The sequence below is a fragment of the Oppia nitens genome, unplaced genomic scaffold (assembly GCF_028296485.1).
Source record: "Oppia nitens isolate AA-2021 unplaced genomic scaffold, nextdenovo-longstitch-racon4-pilon3 scaffold22_pilon_pilon_pilon, whole genome shotgun sequence".
In the NCBI taxonomy this organism is placed as follows: domain Eukaryota; kingdom Metazoa; phylum Arthropoda; class Arachnida; order Sarcoptiformes; family Oppiidae; genus Oppia; species Oppia nitens.
In genome coordinates this window covers 543,886-564,999 of record NW_026533202.1, presented here as the reverse complement: position 1 = coordinate 564,999, position 21,114 = coordinate 543,886, and the positions used below count along the sequence as shown (strand labels likewise).

General features: G+C 28.4%; 3 protein-coding genes across 3 annotated transcripts; all 3 read left to right on the top strand.

Moving 5' to 3' along the window:
* Window positions 1–431: 431 nt before the first annotated feature.
* LOC128953565 (uncharacterized) lies at window positions 432–7,085 on the top strand. The gene is made up of 7 exons (XM_054299055.1): window positions 432–485; window positions 654–725; window positions 1,858–2,034; window positions 3,300–3,470; window positions 5,049–5,908; window positions 5,978–6,131; window positions 6,522–7,085. The coding sequence occupies exons 3-7, from the start codon at window positions 1,880–1,882 to the stop codon at window positions 7,081–7,083; spliced, it is 1,902 nt and encodes a 633-aa protein (XP_054155030.1). The 5' UTR covers window positions 432–485; window positions 654–725; window positions 1,858–1,879; the 3' UTR covers window positions 7,084–7,085.
* A 3,153-nt stretch (window positions 7,086–10,238) lies between these two features.
* Window positions 10,239–15,021, top strand: LOC128953567 (serine/threonine-protein kinase ULK1-like). Its single transcript, XM_054299056.1, has 7 exons — window positions 10,239–10,370; window positions 11,483–12,431; window positions 12,528–12,678; window positions 12,796–12,949; window positions 13,418–13,695; window positions 13,780–13,933; window positions 14,370–15,021. The coding sequence occupies exons 2-7, from the start codon at window positions 11,991–11,993 to the stop codon at window positions 14,863–14,865; spliced, it is 1,674 nt and encodes a 557-aa protein (XP_054155031.1). The 5' UTR covers window positions 10,239–10,370; window positions 11,483–11,990; the 3' UTR covers window positions 14,866–15,021.
* Window positions 15,022–15,780: 759 nt separating this feature from the next.
* LOC128953480 (uncharacterized) lies at window positions 15,781–17,213 on the top strand. Its single transcript, XM_054298962.1, has 5 exons — window positions 15,781–15,938; window positions 16,262–16,330; window positions 16,451–16,603; window positions 16,737–16,928; window positions 17,027–17,213. Exons 1-5 carry the CDS (start codon window positions 15,808–15,810, stop codon window positions 17,211–17,213), a joined length of 732 nt encoding a protein of 243 aa, XP_054154937.1. The 5' UTR covers window positions 15,781–15,807.
* Window positions 17,214–21,114: the final 3,901 nt, after the last annotated feature.

The following is a 21,114-nucleotide window of genomic DNA, read 5'->3' as shown; positions in this document are numbered from 1 at the left end:
AAAGAGAGAGAGAGAGAGAGAGACACAGAGAGAGAGAAACAGAGAGAGAGAGAGACAGAGAGAGAGAGAGAGAGAGAGAGAGACATCTATTAACCGAAAAATTATTTTCAAAAATATAAATGTATTGTTTGTTTGTTTATTAAATAATATTGTTATTCACATATAAAACTGTAAACATTTATTATATATCATATGATTAGATAAAAAAAACAAATTTGTTTTGAAATTGTTTTTTAAAACAAAAATCATAAATCAATCATTAAATTGTCAAATAATTCATCCAAAAAAACAAACAAACAATTAATTTAATTAAGTTATTGTTTAATCAATTGTTAGATTAATATATATATATATATATATATATAAAATAAAATGAGTGATGAATTGTTTGGACAACAATTAATATCATTGGATCAAATCAAACAGGACGTCCAAAATCTAACAATCAATGATTGCCGTATTAATAGTATTAGTAATAATAATAGGTTTGCTATAAAATTATTATTATTTTTACAGTTAATAATTCAATATAAAACATAATGAATATAATACTACTGTATATAAACTTTTTTTTTGTTTATAAAAAAGTTTTTATTAAACAAAAATTTCTAATTTCTATTATTATTATTATTATTATTATTATATAAATATAGCCAACAATTGGTTCAACAAATCAAACAAGAGTTTAAAGACTTAACACTTAATAATAATACTAATAATGAAAGGTTTGTTTAATATATACTAACTATATATATATGATATGAAAATTAAAAAAAATCAATTATTAATATTTTTATTTATTGGAACTTTACTTAAAATTAAAACTTGAATAAACAATATATATATATATCAGGGTTAAGTAAGGTGGGGGGGGGGGTAGGGGAGGGTAAAGCCAAAATACCCTCCTAAGATCGAGATTTTGTGATTTTACCCAACCCAGACTTTTTGACCAAATTGGAAAAATTGTTGCTTAAAAACTATGAGAAATGACCCCCCCCCTATAAAAATTTTTATAACAATTTTAATTTTAGTTGATACTATTTTAGTAAGTGTTTTTATGTTTTTAATATTTATAAGAATCTAATTATTGATTAAAAATTATTAAAATAACGTTAAAACTCATCTAAAAATAACATTAATTTATTAAAAAATTTAAAATTACTTATTTGTTGAAAAGAGTAATCATATTACAACTTAAATAGAAGTTTAAGATAGCTTAAGAAGTTAATAAAACAATAAATACTTATATTATAAATTATTTATTAATAATTTTTGAATTTTAAATAACAAATTTAAAAATATTTTCAACTTTATACTTAATATTACTAAAACTTTAACGAAAATTGAGTTAAATAAGTAGTATTTAGTCAGTATTGTATAAAGATAACATTTAAAAAATAAAAATATATAACAAACTATAAACATTAAGTATTATTTAAAAAATTAATTATGTTAAGTTAAAAATTATTAAAATATTAAAAATAACTCATAGTGTATCATTAATGCTTTTATCAACTATTTTTAAATTTTAAATACTTTATTATTTTGTTAAAATTAAGTTTTTATTAATTTTTTTATATTGTGAATATTTACTTATTTTAGAGGAATTTATACTGGAACTTATAGGAATCCAAAACCTTGCTTAACCCTGATATATATATATATATATATATATATATTATAAAATTTATACTTGAATTCAATTAATACAGTATTATACTGTTTACTATATACTGTATATTGTAGTCAATTACAAAATTTTTATTACTATAAATCAAATTATTTGTGTTTATTACAAAATTTATTACAAAATATAATAATAATAATAATAATAATAATAATAATAATTTTATAAAGTTGTAGTAAAGATCAGCAAACAATGGCCGCTGCCGTCGGGGATTGGCAACATTTTTTCGCCCAACATGCCGGACCTCTTTTTCCCGACTTTCCCCGTCGATGGACAGCCATCGACGAAATAGATATGTTTTTCAGATGGAAAATTAATGACATGTCCTCACAGCAAACATCTAATAGGTTTGTATATTATTTTGTTGAATATTTAAAAAATATCATATCTATCGATATCTCAATGAATTGTACTTTCAATTGGCATAATGTTAGCAATAGTTTTGACCATTTAAGACAATCGCTGTTTAAATATTGAATTAATTGTTGAGATTAACCAAACAAACAAAAAATAATAATTAAAATTATTAGTAAATATAGTTTTTTAATTTTTTTTTAAAATTATTTTTATTATAATAATTATTATTATTACGCAATCAGAGTAGTGTTTGATGTGAATGAATATTATATTATTATATAGCAAACCTATTACTACTACTACTACTACTACTACTACTACTACTACTATCACTGATATGGCAATCATTGATTGTTAAATTTTGGACGTCCTGTTTGATTTGATTCAATGATAATGATAATTGTTGTCCAATTAATTGATCGCTCATTTTGTTTTTGTTTTACTTATTGATTGAAAATTATTGAAAACAACAATAACTTTATGAAAAATTTATTGTTTGTTTGATTTTTTTGTTTAATTATTAATTTATTAATTATTTTTTTTTGATAATTTAATGATAAATATAAAAAAACACAAAAATAGATATTTTTAAAATACTATTTTTTTAATGATATAATATTATATAAAAAATGTTTACAGTTTTATGTGTGAATAACAATAACAAACAATGTATTTATATTTTATTAACATTTTATTTTAGATTAATAGATCTCTCTTTCTTTCTCTCTCTCTCTCTCTCTCTCTCTCTCTCTATATATATATATATATATATATATATATATCTCAATGAATTGTACTTTCAATTGGCATAATGTTAGCAATAGTTTTGACCATTTGAGACAATCGCTGTAATTATAATTGTGTTATTAATTTTTGAGATAAACCAACAAAAAACAAATTATAGTTATTAGTAAATATTGTTTTTTAAGTTTTTTTTTATAAATACTTTTAATTATTATTATTACGCAATCAGAGTAGTGTTTGATGTGAATGAACAGGCAATCTGTTGACAATAGACATGAAGATTGTCTATCGGTGTCCAACCAAATGGTAGATCCGTTTGAGATATAAGATAATTGGCGACCAATTGTTGCCAACTAAGCGTCGATATTAATGTATTGTTAGATAATTACACACACAAAAAAAACAATTGAAATTATTATTATTATTATATTAACACACTTATAACACCATAAATCAATCAAATTACATATATATATATATACTGTATAAATATATAAATAAATTTATCCAGGTTTGCCGCATATTATGCCAAATCATTGGTACCGTTGGCACAGGCTAAAATGTGGCTTATGGATGCTTGGATTCAACCGTTACCTGGTCAGGCATTAACAATGTTAACCAAATGTCAAAATAGGCTAAAAGAGTTTGGCGAAACATTAATTTTTCTGCCAGAGTTTGAACGGTAACTATTATTTTGGTTGTTGATTGTTTTAAAAAACAAAATATTTTTTTTTAAATAAAGCGTCGTTCACATATTACGTTCGCACTTTTTAAGAAATTTAGACCCCCTCCCTCCCCTATGTTCGCAATTGTTCGCATGTAGTCATTTAAAAAAATTACGTTCGCATGTCACTAACCGCTACCCCCCCCCCCCACCACAAGAAATAAAATATTATTTAAATGCAAACGTTCTTAAAGACTATACCCCTCCCCTCCCCCTCGTTCGCAAAAGTTCGCTTTGACCAACCAACCCTCCCCTCAAGTGCGAACGTAATATGTGAACCACGCCTAATACAAAATATTAAGGGTTGGTAGAGCTATGACAGGCATAAAAATTTATGATAAAATAAAATTACCGCATAGGTTTTTTGTAGAACAGACCTCCCTGACTCCCCCTTTAATTTAAGTTATTCGACTAAAATTTTGAAAAATATTTTAAATTATTAATAAAAAACTTGTAATATAAGTATTTATTGTTTTATTAACTTTTTAAACTATCTGAAACTTATATTTAAATAGTAATATGATTAGTCTTTTCAACAAATAGGTAATTTTTAATTTTTCTGTTTAATATTTTAATTAAAATTAAGTTATTTTTAGATGAGTTGCAACTTTATTTTAACTAAAAATAACATAATTTTAATTAAAATATTAAACAAAAATATTAAAAATTCTTTATTTGTTGAATAGAGTAATCATATTACAATTTAAATATAAGTTTAAGATAGTTTAAGAAGTTAATAAAACAATAAATACTTATATTACAAAGTTTTTATAAATAATTTATAAAATTTTAACTAAAAAATTAAAAATATTTTCAATTTTATAATTAGTATTCAGTCAGTATTTATATTAAAATAACATTAAAAAATAAAAATATATATCTATAAACTATAAACATTAAGTATTATTTATAAAATTATTAAAATACTAAAAAAACTAATTGTAACATTAATGCTTTTATCAACTATTTTTAAGTATTAAATACATTATTATTTTATTTTTTGTTAAAATTTAAGTTTTTATTAATTTTAGAAATTTTACCTATTTTCTTGGAAAATTATACGGGAACTTATGGGAACTAGTTCGAATTTATATGGGAATATTCGGTAATTTAAGGGAATATTAGGGAATTTTCACTTAACCTCCCCTTTGATTTTGGATTTTTGAAAAAAATTGCCGTTTAAAAATGCACAAAATCTTAACCCAACCAATACCCCCCTAAGATTTTCGAGAATTATGTAAATTTTACCCCGGTCTACCCCCCCCCCATAAAATTCAAAACCTTGATTAACCCTGATATATATATATATATATTTGTTTATTAATATAGTGTAACTTTGACGACTGATAACACATACAAAATGTTAACATTTATGAAATCATTGATAACGGCATCAACTATTGATGGACCCGAAAGACAAAGACAACCAATTGATATAATTTTAAGATTGAGATATATTTGTCTAAAATTTAATCAAATTTTAGTTGAAAATGTACCTCAAGGTTATCCTAATTTATATTATTATCAACAACAAAGAAATGGTGCAATCGGTGGCGGCGGCGGCGGCTATGGAGGAGGCGGCGGCTATGGCGGCGGCGGCTATGGAGGAGGCGGCGGCTATGGCGGCGGCGGCTATGGCGGCGGCGGCTATGGCGGCGGCGGCTATGGAGGAGGCGGCGGCTATGGCGGCGGCGGCTATGGAGGAGGCGGCGGCTATGGCGGCGGCGGCTATGGCGGCGGCGGCTATGGAGGAGGCGGCGGTTATGGCGCTATCTATGGCTATGAATATGGCGTTGGGGGAGGAGGTATAGCTGATGGCGCACATCATATCCCGGCCGGCGGACATCATCATCGGTCGATAGCGGCTACGTCGGCATCGCCGCTACAGTCGCCCGTATCGTATGGTTTGTCGGAAACATCAACAACAACGGCAACACTGATGGCTCCACAACAGAACCGACAACCGCTGGTCAAAGCTGGCGGCGGTTGTGTTGATGGCGTCGATTCAGTATCGACTCAATCATCATCGGATAACTCGTGCAAACAAATGGACGAAGACTTTGTTATGGATACGGCCGACCCGAATAGTAATACAGTTATGGCCCGAACTCCGTCACCGAAACATAAGACGACAGCAACAACAAGACATGCATTTAAACACAAAGGTTCACCATTTGTCTGTCCCGGCGAACCACTACCAGTTCCCACACAAAAGGAAGCATTTACTGCACTAATTCAACGAAGTACTGGATCTAATTGTAGTTTAATTGGTGGCGAAAACAGTGGTAACAATAACAACAACGGTTTGATGGCTACCAGTCCGCCGACTACACCGAATGCCATTCATAAAGCTCTCCAGCGATACGATTCAAATACAGTTCGTTTGGGATCGACTGGTAGTGCAAATAGTACCACAAAAAAAAGTTTTATTATATAATTGACAATTGATTTTGTGTTCAATACAGTGATAATGTCATTGAAATATGACGCCAAAGCTGATCTCTGGTCGATAGCGACAATTGTCTTTCAATGTCTCACTGGAAAGGCTTTTCCGTTTCAAGCGTCGACACCTCAAGCGTTGAAAAATTTTTACGAAAAAAATCCCGATTTGAAACCAAAGTATGATTTGAATTATTTTTTTATTATAATCTTCTACTACTTCTTCTTCTTTTGATTGAATGGTTATTACTCTAAAAAAATAAATGAAAAATTAAATAAAAACTTGATTTTCGTGTCTTTAGTTTTCGGTTCAGTCAACTGCTTCTGATATTTATTTCTCTCTCTCGCTCTCTCTCTCTCTCTCTCTCTCTCTCTCTCTCTCTCTTTGTATTCATCTCTCTATTAGATTATATAATAATAATATAAATAATTTTAATATCTATTATTAAATAATACATTACTCTATTATAATGAATAATGACATCAACAAAAAAAATAACTAAATTTTTTTTTTCTTTTTTCAATTCAAATGAATGACTAATTCGATGGATAATAATAACCACAACAAAGGATTCCGAGCGGAACGTCACCCGAATTACGCGATTTCCTGACCCGACTGTTGCGCCGCAATGCCAAAGACCGGATGGAATTCGACGAGTTTTTCAATCACTCATTCTTCCGGTTAGTTCCCAGTAAAGCAATGGCCGTCCGACAGCCGCTACAGTCGCCCGTATCGTACGGTTCGTCGGAAACGACTACAACAACACTGTTAGCTTCACAACAGAACCGACAACCGCTGGTCAAAGCTGGCGGCGGTTGTGTTGATGACGTCGATTCAGTATCGACTCAATCATCATCGGATAACTCGTGCAAACAAATGGACGAAGACTTTGTTATGGTTACGGCCGACCCGAATAGTAATACAGTTATGGCCCGAACTCAGTCACCGAAACATAAGACAACAACAACAACAACAACAACAAGAAATGCATTTAAACACAAAGGTTCACCATTTGTCTGTCCCGGCGAACCACTACCAGTTCCCACACAAAAGGAAGCATTTACTGCACTAATTCAACGAAGTATTGGATCTAATTGTAGTCTTAAGTGGCGGCGACAGCAACAGTGGTAACAATAATAACAACGGTCTGATGGCTACCAGTCCGCCGACTACACCGAATGCCATTCATAAAGCTCTCCAGCGATACGAATCAAATACAGTTCGTTTGGTATCGACTGGTAGTGCAAATAGTACCACAAAAAGTAGTCGTTTTGTGGCCGATATTAGTCAACTGTCGCCACCAAACATACACCAGTTTATGATCGGTACGAATACATCGCCCGGTGCTGCTGGCGGTGGTGGTAGTGGTGGCGCTAATTCGGGATATTTGTCGCCCGGTTCGCGCCGATGCAGTGCACCGGCACTTAATGTCAATCCATTTCTCCGACAATTGACACCACTGTTGATGACCGGTTACGCTAACAGTGGACAGTCGCCACTGTTACCGGCCATATGTGACATCTATCTAAGTACCGGTATTTGAAATTAGCTTAAAATTATTTTTTTTTACTAAATTGTTTATAAAAAAAAAAAAAAATTATATCAATATATATTATTATTACTAACATTTTGTACTATATATTTATTAGTTATCGGTTTAATACTTATTTCTATTGAATAATAATAATAATATTTTGTTTGTATCAGAGATATGATAATAACTTTATAATGCTTTTAAAAAAAAATTAAATACAATACAATTAAATGTATGTAAATTTAATTTTATGTTTAATTATAAAATTGTTTTTTATATTATATATATTAAAGAGAGAGAGAGAGAGATAGAGAGAGAGAGAGAGAGAGAGAGAGAGAGAGAGAGAGAGAGAGAGAGAGAGAGAGAGAGAGAGAGAGAGAGAGAGTAAAAGTAATTATTATTATAAACTTTTTTTGTTGATTTTAAATATCATATAAATAATAATTATATTTTATATATTTTATATACCTATCAGTACAGTGTGTAGTAATACTGTATTAAATTAATACAATTTATTTACTATTAAATACAATAAAGAGAGAGAGAGAGAGAGAGACAGACAGACAGACAGAGAAACAGAGAGAGAGAGAGAGAGAGAGAGAGAGAGAGAGACATCTATTAACCTAAAAATTATTTTCAAAAATATAAATGTATTGTTTGTTTGTTTATTATATACAGTATTGTTATTCACATATAAAACTGTAAACATTTATTATATATCATATGATTAGATAAAAAAAATCAAATTTGTTTTGTAATTGTTTTTTAAAACAAAAATAAAATAAATCAATCATTAAATTGTCAAATAATTCATCCAAAAAAAACAAACAATTAATTTAATTAAGTTATTGTTTAATCAATTGTCAGAATAATATATATATATATATATATATATATATAAATAATAACAAAATGAGTGACCAATTAATTGGACAACAATTAATATCATTGGATCAAATCAAACAGGACGTCCAAAATCTAACAATCAATGATTGCCGTATTAATAGTAATAATAATAATAATAGGTTTGCTATAAAATTATTATTATTTTTACAGTTAATAACTCATATAAAACATAATGAATATAATACTACTGAATATAAACTTTATTTTTGTTTATAAAAAAAGTTTTTATTAACAAAATTTCTAATTTCTATTATTATTATTATATAAATATAGCCAACAATTGGTTCAAAAAACACCTAATAATACTTATACTAATAATGAAAGGCTTGTTTGTAACTATAAATAGTTAGATATGATATGAAAATTTAAAAAAAAAATCAATTATTAATATATTTTTATACTAAAATTCCTTTTAAAAAAAAATAATTTCTAAACTTGAATAAACTGTATATATATATATATATATATGTTTATATAAATAAATTAAATTAATACTTGAATAAAATTAATACAGTATTATCATTAAGTAGTGTATAAAAAACATTTTATTGGATTATAATAAATACTAAAAAAAAATATCAATAAATAATGTATAAAAATATTTAGGCCCCTAATGTCAATGTTTGCAATAGTATATATATATATATCAGGGTTAAGCAAGGTTTTGGTTTTTAGGGGGGGGGGTAGACCGGGGTAAAATTTGCAAAAATCTCGAAAAATCTTAGGAGGGTGTATTGGGTGGGGTAAGATTTTTATTGCATTTTTAAACGGTAATTTTTTCAAAAATTCAAAATCAAGGGGGGGTCAAGAAAAAATTCCCTAATATTCTCTAATATTCCCTTAAATTCCCGAATATTCCCATGTAAATTTGATAAAGTTCCCATAAGTTATTGTATAAATTCCCATGAAAATAGGGAAAAATTCCAAAAATACAAAAAAATTTAAAAATGAATAAAACGTAAATTTTAACAAAAAATAAAATAATAATGAATTTAATACTTAAAAATAGTTGATAAAAGCATTAATGATACACTATGAGTTTTTTTTTATTATTTTAGTAATTTTTAACTAAAAATAATTATATTTTTAAATAATACTTAATATTTATAGTTTTTTAGATATTTTTATTTTTTATTGTTATTTTTCAAATCAAATCAAATCTTTCAAATCAAATCATTTTTATATAAATACTGACTGAATACTAATTATAAAATTGAAATTTTTAAAATTTTAAGTTTAATTAAAACTATTTTAGTGTTTTTGTTTTTAAAATTTATATATTCGACACACACACACACACACAAAGGTATGGCCGCCACGAAACCGTAAGTATAGTACTAATTGTTTAGCTTTTCGATAGGACTCACTTAACACCTGTAGTTTGAAAACATACAAACATAAAAAAAACTTTTAACTATATTGTAGTCTATTAAAAACAAAACCAAATAACACAAAAAAATCAATGACTAACCTCTTTATTTGGTTTTGTTTTTAATAGACTTTACAATATAGTTAAAAATGTTTTTTTATGTTTGTATGTTTTCAAACTACAGGTGTTAAGTGAGTCCTATCGAAAAGCTAAACAATTAGTACTATACTTACGGTTTCGTGGCGGCCATACCTTTGTGTGTGTGTGTGTGTGTCGATTAACTATCGGTTCCGTTTCATCTTAATTGTAGCTCAAGTGGTGGCGATAACAACAAAAACAAAACATATATATATATATATATAATATATTTTTTAAATATTAAAAATAATTATAATTATAATATTTTTTTAGTTATTCGAGTGCCGTTAAACTGGCCAATCTGTTGGTCTCACTATCCCAGGCCAAATTATTGTTGCTGGACACGTGGCAACAACAGGCCGCATTTCGGGCACGTGCTATGTTAGCCAAGTGTGCGGCAAAACTAAGATCTTTTGGCAAATCTTTAAGTGATTTATTGTCCACTAAATTTCCAATCGATAGATTAACATGGTAATTTTAGTAATAATTTAATAATAATTTTAGTAATAATTTTAGTAATAATTTTAGTAATAATTTTAGTAATAATTTTAGTAATAATTTAATAATAATTTTAGTAATAATTTTAGTAATAATTTTAGTAATAATTTAATAATAATTTTAGTAATAATTTTAGTAATAATTTAATAATAATTTTAGTAATAATTTTAGTAATAATTTTAGTAATAATTTTAGTAATAATTTTAGTAATAATTTAATAATAATTTTAGTAATAATTTAATAATAATTTTAGTAATAATTTTAGTAATAATTTAATAATAATTTTAGTAATAATTTAATAATAATTTTAGTAATAATTTAATAATAATTTTAGTAATAATTTTAGTAATAATTTTAGTAATAATTTAATAATAATTTTAGTAATAATTTTAGTAATAATTTTAGTAATAATTTTAGTAATAATTTAATAATAATTTTAGTAATAATTTTAGTAATAATTTAATAATAATTTTAGTAATAATTTAATAATAATTTTAGTAATAATTTTAGTAATAATTTTAGTAATAATTTTAGTAATAATTTTAGTAATAATTTTAGTAATAATTTTAGTAATAATTTAATAATAATTTTAGTAATAATTTAATAATAATTTTAGTAATAATTTAATAATAATTTTAGTAATAATTTTAGTAATAATTTAATAATAATTTTAGTAATAATTTAATAATAATTTTAGTAATAATTTAATAATAATTTTAGTAATAATTTAATAATAATTTAGTAATAAATTAGTAATAAATTAATAATAATTTAATAATTTTAGTAATAATTTAATAATAATTTAGTAATAAATTAGTAATAAATTAGTAATAAATTAATAATAATTTAATAATTTTAGTAATAATTTAATAATAATTTAGTAATAAATTAGTAATAAATTAATAATAATTTAATAATTTTAGTAATAATTTAATAATTTAGTAATAAATTAGTAATAAATTAGTAATAAATTAGTAATAAATTAGTAATAAATTAGTAATAAATTAGTAATAAATTAGTAATAAATTAGTAATAAATTAGTAATAATTAATTAATATAAATATTAATTATTCCTTCTATTTTAGTATACTTAGCGTCAATTTAAATGCAATAATAATGATAAATGAATTAATGAATTTGATTGATGTATCGCAAAGAGAGGCAAATCTGAGAGATGGAGAAGCAGTTATTATTTACCATAATATCAGTTATACTGCAAACCAATTTCTTATAGGATTAGCTAATTTTCGGGAACTATATCCTGACCAACCACTCATGTTCTATAATCAACTTATAGCTAACCAACCTCATTGCGGAGGTGCTGCTGGTGATGGTGGAGGAGGTGCAGGTGATGGTGATGGTGATGGTGATGGCGGTTGAGGTGATGATGATGCAGGCGCTTACGTTCAAGGAGGCTTAGGCGGTTATCACGGAGGCGCGGCCGGTGGCTGTTATAATCAGATACCTGTAGGCGGACATCAAGCCGGATGGGTTGGCGGTTATAATTATCCATACGTTGCTCCGGCTGAATATCCATACTATCCTCAACAAACACCACACCGGATACTCAGATCGAGTAAAACGGAACCATCGATGGCTAACATGTCGTCGCCTAAAAGGCCGTTGGGTGGATTTGTATCGCCTCCCCGTGCGATCACCTACAGTGATATGCATGGCGGCGGCCCGGGTGGACAGCATAGTCAACAGCGCAGCCATCGGGCCAATCCATATCCTCAGATGTTTCCCTTTCACTGCGCTTATGGACCACATTCGCCGACAACAACAATAACAGTACCGTTACTGTCATCGATGGCTCAGTCGCCGACCGAACCGATAATGTTTACGGCACCGGAACTGCCAGAAGAAACACTACTCGATCGCGAACACAACGAAACGTTAGCCAAATTGAATTTTGTGTTAGCACTGGTCGATTGTATACAGGATTTGGCCGATACTAAAGCGTCGCCACTATCGGTATTAACCGAATCGGTTAACAACAACAATACGAATAGTAATAATGATAACAACAAAGAGGTTAGTCATTGATTTTTTTTCGTTGTTTGGTTTTGTTTTGATTTATAGTTATAATTAATAAAACATTTTATTAATTTTTTTATCTATCTTTTACAGAATATTCTGCTCTGTTATGACAACACTAGAGGTAGACCAGTGCCGGCCGACATACGTCTGAAGATTGCCGACTTTGGTTTCGCCCGATTTCTCGATGACGGCGTTATGGCGGCCACACTGTGCGGTTTACCCATGTATATGGCACCGGAAGGTATATATATATATATATATAACCGTTTTATTGTTGTTATAATTGATACTAAATGTTTAGACCATTTATTATATAATTGACAATTGATTTTTGTTGTTGTTGTTGTGTTCAATACAGTGATAATGTCATTGAAATATGACGCCAAAGCTGATCTCTGGTCGATAGCGACAATTGTCTTTCAATGTCTCACTGGAAAGGCTTTTCCGTTTCAAGCGTCGACACCGCAGGCGTTGAAAAATTTTTACGAAAAAAATCCCGATTTGAAACCAAAGTATGATTTGAATTATTTTTTATTATAATCTTCTACTACTTCTTCTTCTTTTGATTGAATGGTTATTACTCTAAAAAATAAATGAAAAATTAAATAAAAACTTGATTTTCGTGTCTTTAGTTTTCGGTTCAGTCAACTGCTTCTGATATTTTTCTCTCTCTCTCTCTCTCTCTCTCTCTCTCTCTCTCTCTCTCTCTCTCTCTCTCTCTCTCTCTCTCTCTCTCTCTCTCTCTCTCTCTCTCTCTTTGTACTCATCTCTCTATTAGATTATATAATAATAATATAAATAATTTTAATATCTATTATTAAATAATACATTACTATTATAATGAATAATGACATCAAAAAAAATAACTAAAAAAATTTTTGTATCTTTTCTTTCTTTAAAAAAAAAAAATATTTTTCTTCAATTCAAATGAATGACTCATTCGGATAATAATAACCACAACAACAACTATATCAACAAAGGATTCCGAGCGGAACGTCACCCGAATTACGTGATTTCCTGACCCGACTGTTGCGCCGCAATGCCAAAGACCGGATGGAATTCGAAGAGTTTTTCAATCACGCATTCTTCCGATTAGTTCCCAGTAAAGCAATGCCCGTACGTTATGACAACCCTAGAGGTAGTCCAGTGCCGGCCGACATACGCCTGAAGATTGCCGACTTTGGTTTCGCCCGATTTCTCGAGGACGGCGTTATGGCGGCCACACTGTGCGGTTCACCCATGTATATGGCACCGGAAGGTAACCAAATCACTGTTTAGACCTATTATTATTAAATAATTGACAATTGATTGATTGATTGATTTTTTTTGTGCATTTATTTAGTGATAATGTCATTGAAATATGACGCCAAAGCTGATCTCTGGTCGATAGCGACAATTGTCTTTCAATGTCTCACTGGAAAGGCTTTTCCGTTTCAAGCGTCGACACCGCAGGCGTTGAAAAATTTTTACGAAAAGAATCCCGATTTGAAACCAAAGTATGATTTTTTGAATTATTTTTTTTGAATTATATTATAATATAATTATAATATAATTATTATTCATATTCTTCTACTTCTTTTGATTTAATGGTTATTACTCTAAAAAATAAATGAAAAAAATAAATAAAAACTTTATTTTTGTGTATTTAGTTTTCGATTCAGTCAACCGCTTCTGCTATATTTCTCTCTCTCTCTCTCTCTCTCTCTCTCTCTCTCTCTCTCTCTCTCTCTCTCTCTCTCTCTCTCTCTCTCTCTCTCTATCTTTCTATTAGATTATATAATAATATAAATAATTTTAATATCTATTATTAAATAATACATTACTCTATTATAATGAATAATGACATCAAAAAATAAATAACTAAAAAAATTCTTTCTTTTTTTCACTTCAAATGATTCACTCATTCGATGGATAATAATAACCACAACAAAGGATTCCGAGCGGAACGTCACCCGAATTACGTGATTTCCTGACCCGACTGTTGCGCCGCAATGCCAAAGATTTCCACGAGTTTTTTAATCACTCATTCTTCCGATTAGTTCCCAGTAAAGCTATGCCCGTCCGACAGCCGTCCGGCGGACATCATCAACAGTGGACAGCGGAGGCGTCGGCATCGCCGCTACAGTCGCCCGTATCGTATGGTTCGTCGGAAACAACAACAACAACACTGATGGCTTCACAGCAGAACCGACAACCGCTAGTCAAAGCTGGCGGTGGTGTTGATGGCGACGATTCTTTATCGACTCAATCATCATCGGATAACTCATGCAAACAAATGGACGAAGACTTTGTTATGGTTACCGCCGATCCAAATAGTAATACAGTTATGGCCCGAACACCGTCACCGAAACATAAGACAACAACAAGAACCGTTGATGACCGGTTATGCCAACAGTACATAGTCGCCACTGTTACCGGCCATATGTGACACACCGGCTGTTGGTAGCCTATATGGACGGCACCGGCGGTAGTCCGACAATATGTTTAACATTATTACAGTGTACTACGGGTTCTCTTAATTCCTAAATTCCTCAAATCCTAAACACAAATCTATTGTTTTATTATTATTATTATTATTATTAACTACCGGTACTTGAAATTAGCTTAAAATTATTTTTTTACTAAATTGTTTTTAAAAAAAAAATTATATCAATATATATTATTATTACTAACATTTTGTACTATATATTTATTAGTTATCGGTTTAATACTTATTTCTATTGAATAATAATAATAATAATAATAATATTTTGTTTGTATCAGAGATATAATAATAACTTTATGTTTTTTTAAAAAAAAATTAAATACAATACAATTAAATGTATGTAAATTTAATTTTATGTTTAATTATAAAATTGTTTTTTATATTAGAGAGTTTATCTTATATAAAGAGAGAGAGAGAGAGAGAGAGAGAGAGAGAGAGAGTGAGAGAGTGAGAGAGAGAGAGAGAGTGAGAGAGAGAGAGAGTGAGAGAGAGAGAGAGATAGAGATATATATATATAGAGAGAGAGATATATATATATATAGATATATATATATATAGATATATATATATATATATATAGAGAGAGAGAGAGAGAGAGAGAGACATCTATTAATCTAAAATAAAATGTTAATAAAATATAAATGCATTGTTTGTTATTGTTTAATAACACACACACATAATAAAACTGTAAACATATTTTCATATCATTAAACAATTTAAAACAATTTGATTTTTAAAAAAATAAAAAAATAAATTTTTTGTGTGTTTTTATACCTGTATTTATCATTAAATTATCAAATAATAAAAAAAAAATCAAACAAACAAATTTTAATTCAAGTTATTGTTTGTTTTCAATCAATCAATAAGTAAAAAACAATAAACAAAATGAGTGAACAATTAATTGGACAACAATTATCATTAATATCATTGGATCAAATCAAACAGGACGTCCAAAATCTAACAATCAATGATCACTGCCGTATCACTGATAGTAGTAGTACTACTAGTAGTAATAGGTTTGCTATGATATTAATATTATTATTATTATTATAACAGTATATCATATCATAAATGATATTATTATAATATTAAAAAAAAATTAAAATATTAATCACTACTACTATTGATAGATATACTACTATATCATAACATATATAATTAAAATTAAATATTTTCMAAGATATCATTTTATGATATATAAAAAATTTATGGTTAAAATACAAAAAGTTTATATCAAGTYTATGATATAAACTTTTTTTTAACAATAATTTTTTTTTCATTTCTATATATATTAATAAATATTATTATTATTATTATTTACCGATACTTTTATCGATAGTCACCAATTGGTCCAACAAATCAAACAAGAGTTTCAAGATTTGACTATTAATGATACAACTAATGAAAGGTTTTTTTTTAATAATTGAAAACTAAAAAAAATCAATTATAATATATATATATATATTTAAAAAAATTAAATATTAATTTTTCAATTGTTATTTTTTTTGTGTGTACTGTATATAAACAGTACATTAATATCGACGCTTAGTTGGCAACAATTGGTCGCCAATTATCTTATATCTCAAACGGATCTACCATTTGGTTGGACACCGATAGACAATCTTCATGTCTATTGTCAACAGATTGCCTGTTCGTTCACATCAAACACTACTCTGATTGCGTAATAATAATAATAATAATTAAAACTATTTTATATATATAAAAAAATACTTAAAAAAACAATATTTACTAATAATTATAATTTTTTTTGTTTGGTTTATATCAACAATTAATAATTCAATTATAATAACCAGCGATTGTCTTAAATGGTCAAAACTATTGCTAACATTATGCCAATTGAAAGTACAATTCATTGAGATATGGGATCCAAAACTATCGGTACAATTAGCCGAACGTCGGTCACAACGATGCGCCCAAAAAGTACGGCAAATGATCGATCAGTACAGACTGATTGGCCATATGTGCGAACCGATGGCCAGAAATCGGTAAATCTATTGCACCCAATAGTTATAACTTTAATTACAAAAAATTATTTATTAATAATTGTTTTGTTTTTTGTTTGTTTTTTTTTTTACTTTTGAAGTATAAATATATTGATAGATAAAACTCGTTTCGTTGTCGACGATGTCTGCAAACTGATTGGCGTATCATTGGTGCCGACAGTTGGCGGTCAACGCTATCGACGATTACTAGACGTACGACAAGAGATGCAATTGAATTACCAATTGATTCAACAAAATGAACAACAATTACAACAACAACAACATTGATATTATTTTTTTCCAATCAATCATTTATTTTTTATTAATAATTAATTAATTGATAAAATTATTATTACCGTAAAAATATATATAACATTTAACTGTAATTTTTTTTGGTCCATCAATTGCATAAAATTATAAATAATATTTTTTGCATTTAAATTATTTATTAAAAACTATTACCAATTAAATGAATGAATGAGTGGTAGAGAGAGAGACAGAGAGAGAGAGAGAGAGAGAGAGAGACAGAAAGAGAGAAAGAAAGAGAGAGAGAGACAGATAGAGAGAGAGAGACAGATAGAGAGACAGATAGAGAGACAGAGAGAGAGACAGATAGAGAGACAGAGAGAGAGAGACAGAGAGAGAGAGAGACAGAGAGAGAGAGAGAGAGAGAGAGACAGAGAGAGACAGAGAGAGATAGAAAGAGACAGAAAGAGAGACAATATCCAGGATTTGTATCCCCCGTTTTTACAATGATTGCATGCACGGGGTTTTGAGAACCCTTAAACTATGTTTCTCTCCAGTATTGTTGGTTATACTGTGTATAGAGATAACCGCCGAGAGTGAGAGAGAGGAGTACCTATTAACGATAGGACAGCATTATATATGCGGACAGTTCTTCGTACACATATTATCTGTTTCCTCGCGTTAAAAATCCCAACATACTTAGGAGAGAGAGAGAGAGAGTCCGGGTATCGATCTCGGGTTATCGACTCGAAAGCCGACAACTTAGCCTTTCGGCCACCGAGGCCCCATAGAAAGAGAGACAGAAAGAGAGACAGAAAGAGGGAAAGAGAAAGAAAGAGAGAGAGAGACAGAAACAGAGAGAGAGAGACAGATAGAGAGACAGAGAGAGAGAGACAGATAGAGAGAGAGAGAGAGAGAGAGAGATAGAGAGACAGAGAGAGAGACAGAGAGAGAGACAGATAGAGAGACAGATAGAGAGACAGAGAGAGAGACAGATAGAGAGACAGATAGACAGACAGATAGACAGACAGATAGACAGACAGATAGACAGACAGATAGACAGACAGATAGACAGACAGATAAACAGACAGATAGACAGACAGATAGACAGACAGATAGACAGATAGATAGACAGACAGATAGAGACAGAGAAAGAGAGAGAGAGACTCACTTATAATAGTGTACGACATCTACTGAGAGAGAGAGAGTGATTCAGATTGTTTGACACATAGTATTGCATACAAACAAAAATCACACATTTGTTTACTAAATAAACTATTACTGTATATTTGTTGTGTAATATTGATAATAATTTTAAACTTTGTATTTGTATTTTAAACTTCAATATATATATATATATATATTATATAATTACGAATGATATGAAAGAAACTAATAGTAATAATAATAACAATAATAAATTTAGTGATCAAGTTATTACCACTGTATGTAAATTAATGTATTATTTATTTATTTTTATTAAAATATTATTATTAATTATAGTATTAAAGTTGAAGACTAAATACTATGGCCGCTGTGTGTGTGTGTGTGTGTGTGTGTGTGTGTGTGTGTGTGTGTGTGTGTGTGTGTGTGTGTGTGTGTGTGTGTGTGTGTGTGTGTGTGTGTGTGTGTGTGTGTGTGTGTGTGTGTGTGTGTGTGTGTGTGTGTGTGTGTGTGTGTGTGTGTGTGTGTGTGTGTGTGTGTGTGTGTGTGTGTGTGTGTGTGTGTGTGTGTGTGTGTGTGTGTGTGTGTGTGTGTGTGTGTGTGTGTGTGTGTGTGTGTGTGTGTGTGTGTGTGTGTGTGTGTGTGTGTGTGTGTGTGTGTGTGTGTGTGTGTGTGTTCAAGAGGCACGTGCACGTGTGTGTGTGTGTGTGTGTGTGTTTGATATTAAATTTCGACGTTTAATTGTCGATTTTCCTGGTTATTTAGCGTCAAGGTAAATTAGAATAATATATATATTTTAATATTTATTAGAGTTAACTTTTTAGAGAGAAAGAGAGAGAGAGAGAAAGAGAGAGATAGAGAGAGAGAGAGAGAGAGAGAGATGATTAATAGTAATAGTAAAAAATATTCTGTATATAAATTATATATAATATTTGAAAACATAGTATAACCAAACAAACAAACAAACAAAAATGCAATTTAAAAATATTATTATTTACTGTTATTTAATAATAATATTATATAGTAATGATAATAACCTTAAAAATATTAGCCATAAATATTATTAAATTAATTGCTAATTAGTGCTAATCATACACATAATGTATATGTGTATATATATACTACTACTACTATATATAAATGATATAATGATGTTTTAGTGATTTAGTTAGTTAGCGATTAATGAGTTAAATAGAGAGAGAGAGAGAGAGAGAGAGAGAGAGAGAGAGAGAGAGAGAGAGAGAGAGAGAGAGAGATGATAAATGTATACAAAAAAATATGTATAGCAATGAAATATCTCATTTTTTTAGTTACTTTTTTTTGGTAATTTTATATTATATTATTATTTTTAAAAAAAAATATATCAATTTTTTTTATATATTATATATATAATAGAGTTGCTAATATGCGACTACTAACTGGAGCACTATTATCTCAAATCGATAGACTACTAGTGCTGTCAATACAGGAACAACAGTCACAACAACAACAACAACAACAACAGTCACAACAATTGATTGACTTACAGAATAAAATGTTAGTCATAATCAATAATTTTAGAAATATTATGGAAGAATTGCAACATTTCTATCCACATATGTTTCTCAATCAAATATTACGTTATTTACAACCTCTGAACCCCCCTCCCAACCCAACAGTTAAACCCCCCACCCAACAGCTTAACCCACCCTAACCTAACATAACCTCAATCAAGATAATTTCCCTGAACAACATAACATCCCTGTGTCCAAGTTTACCTCCAACCTAACCTAACCCACCCCAACCACAACTACAACCATAACTACAACCCCAACCCCATTAAAGACAATATAAAAAAATACTCAAAAAATACAAATTTTTTGAAAACAATTAATGAATAAATTTTAAAATAATGATTAAGTTTGATATAATTATATATATATTTTTTTATTACTGTATATATATATATATATATATATATAATTTTGATTTAATTATTTTTTGTTGATTGATTGTAAAAATTATAAACAGATAAACTATTTGATACTTAAATAAATATTAAATAAATTTATACAAATTTTGCAAAAAATAAATAAAAATAAATGTATAATATATTTTTTTTGTTTAAAAACTAACAAACAAACAAAATGAGTGATCAATTTGATTGGGACAACAATTGATCATTAAAATCATTGGATCAAATCAAACAGTACGTCCAAACCCAACCCCCAACCCCCCGATTGCTATACTAACTAAATGCTATGAATTGGGCCAAACATTTGCATATCAGGCCAACAGTCGGCGCACTAGACTTAGTATTATATTATATAAACTGTATATCAAGTTTTTTTTGTGGTTATAATTTATTTAAATTAATTTATATAAAAATTTTTTAATTATATATATATAATAAAGTTTTTATTTTGTTTAAATATTTGTATTTTGTTTTCAATATTATTAATAATGTTGAATTAATTAAATTAATTAAATAAATAAATATAAATTTCATAATTTATTTTATGAGAAAAAATTAAATTATTTGCTAAATTTCGGATTCATTTAATTATTATGCATATAATATATATACAGTATATATTGTATTATATAAACTATAGTATTATTATTGTTTTTTGTTTTGTTTCAATATAATTTATACAACTAATTGATTTTATAATTTAATATAATTTAACTAGTTAAAAATAATAATCTTATATATATATATATCATATTAATATGTAATTAATAATAAAAATAAAATAAAAATAAAATAAAAATAAAATATGTTTACCTATAGCTAGTA

Coding starts and splice junctions, on each gene's coding strand:
- LOC128953565 (XM_054299055.1), top strand. CDS start 1,880: ATGGCCGCTGCCGTCGGGGATTGGCAACATTTTTTCGCCCAACATGCC. Junction 5,909..5,977: donor AGTTCGTTTGGGATCGACTG/GTAGTGCAAATA, acceptor TGTTCAATACAG/TGATAATGTCATTGAAATAT. Junction 6,132..6,521: donor AATCCCGATTTGAAACCAAA/GTATGATTTGAA, acceptor ACCACAACAAAG/GATTCCGAGCGGAACGTCAC.
- LOC128953567 (XM_054299056.1), top strand. CDS start 11,991: ATGGCTAACATGTCGTCGCCTAAAAGGCCGTTGGGTGGATTTGTATCG. Junction 12,432..12,527: donor ATAATGATAACAACAAAGAG/GTTAGTCATTGA, acceptor TATCTTTTACAG/AATATTCTGCTCTGTTATGA. Junction 12,679..12,795: donor CATGTATATGGCACCGGAAG/GTATATATATAT, acceptor TGTTCAATACAG/TGATAATGTCATTGAAATAT.
- LOC128953480 (XM_054298962.1), top strand. CDS start 15,808: ATGAGTGAACAATTAATTGGACAACAATTATCATTAATATCATTGGAT. Junction 15,939..16,261: donor AGTACTACTAGTAGTAATAG/GTTTGCTATGAT, acceptor TTTTATCGATAG/TCACCAATTGGTCCAACAAA. Junction 16,929..17,026: donor GAACCGATGGCCAGAAATCG/GTAAATCTATTG, acceptor TTACTTTTGAAG/TATAAATATATTGATAGATA.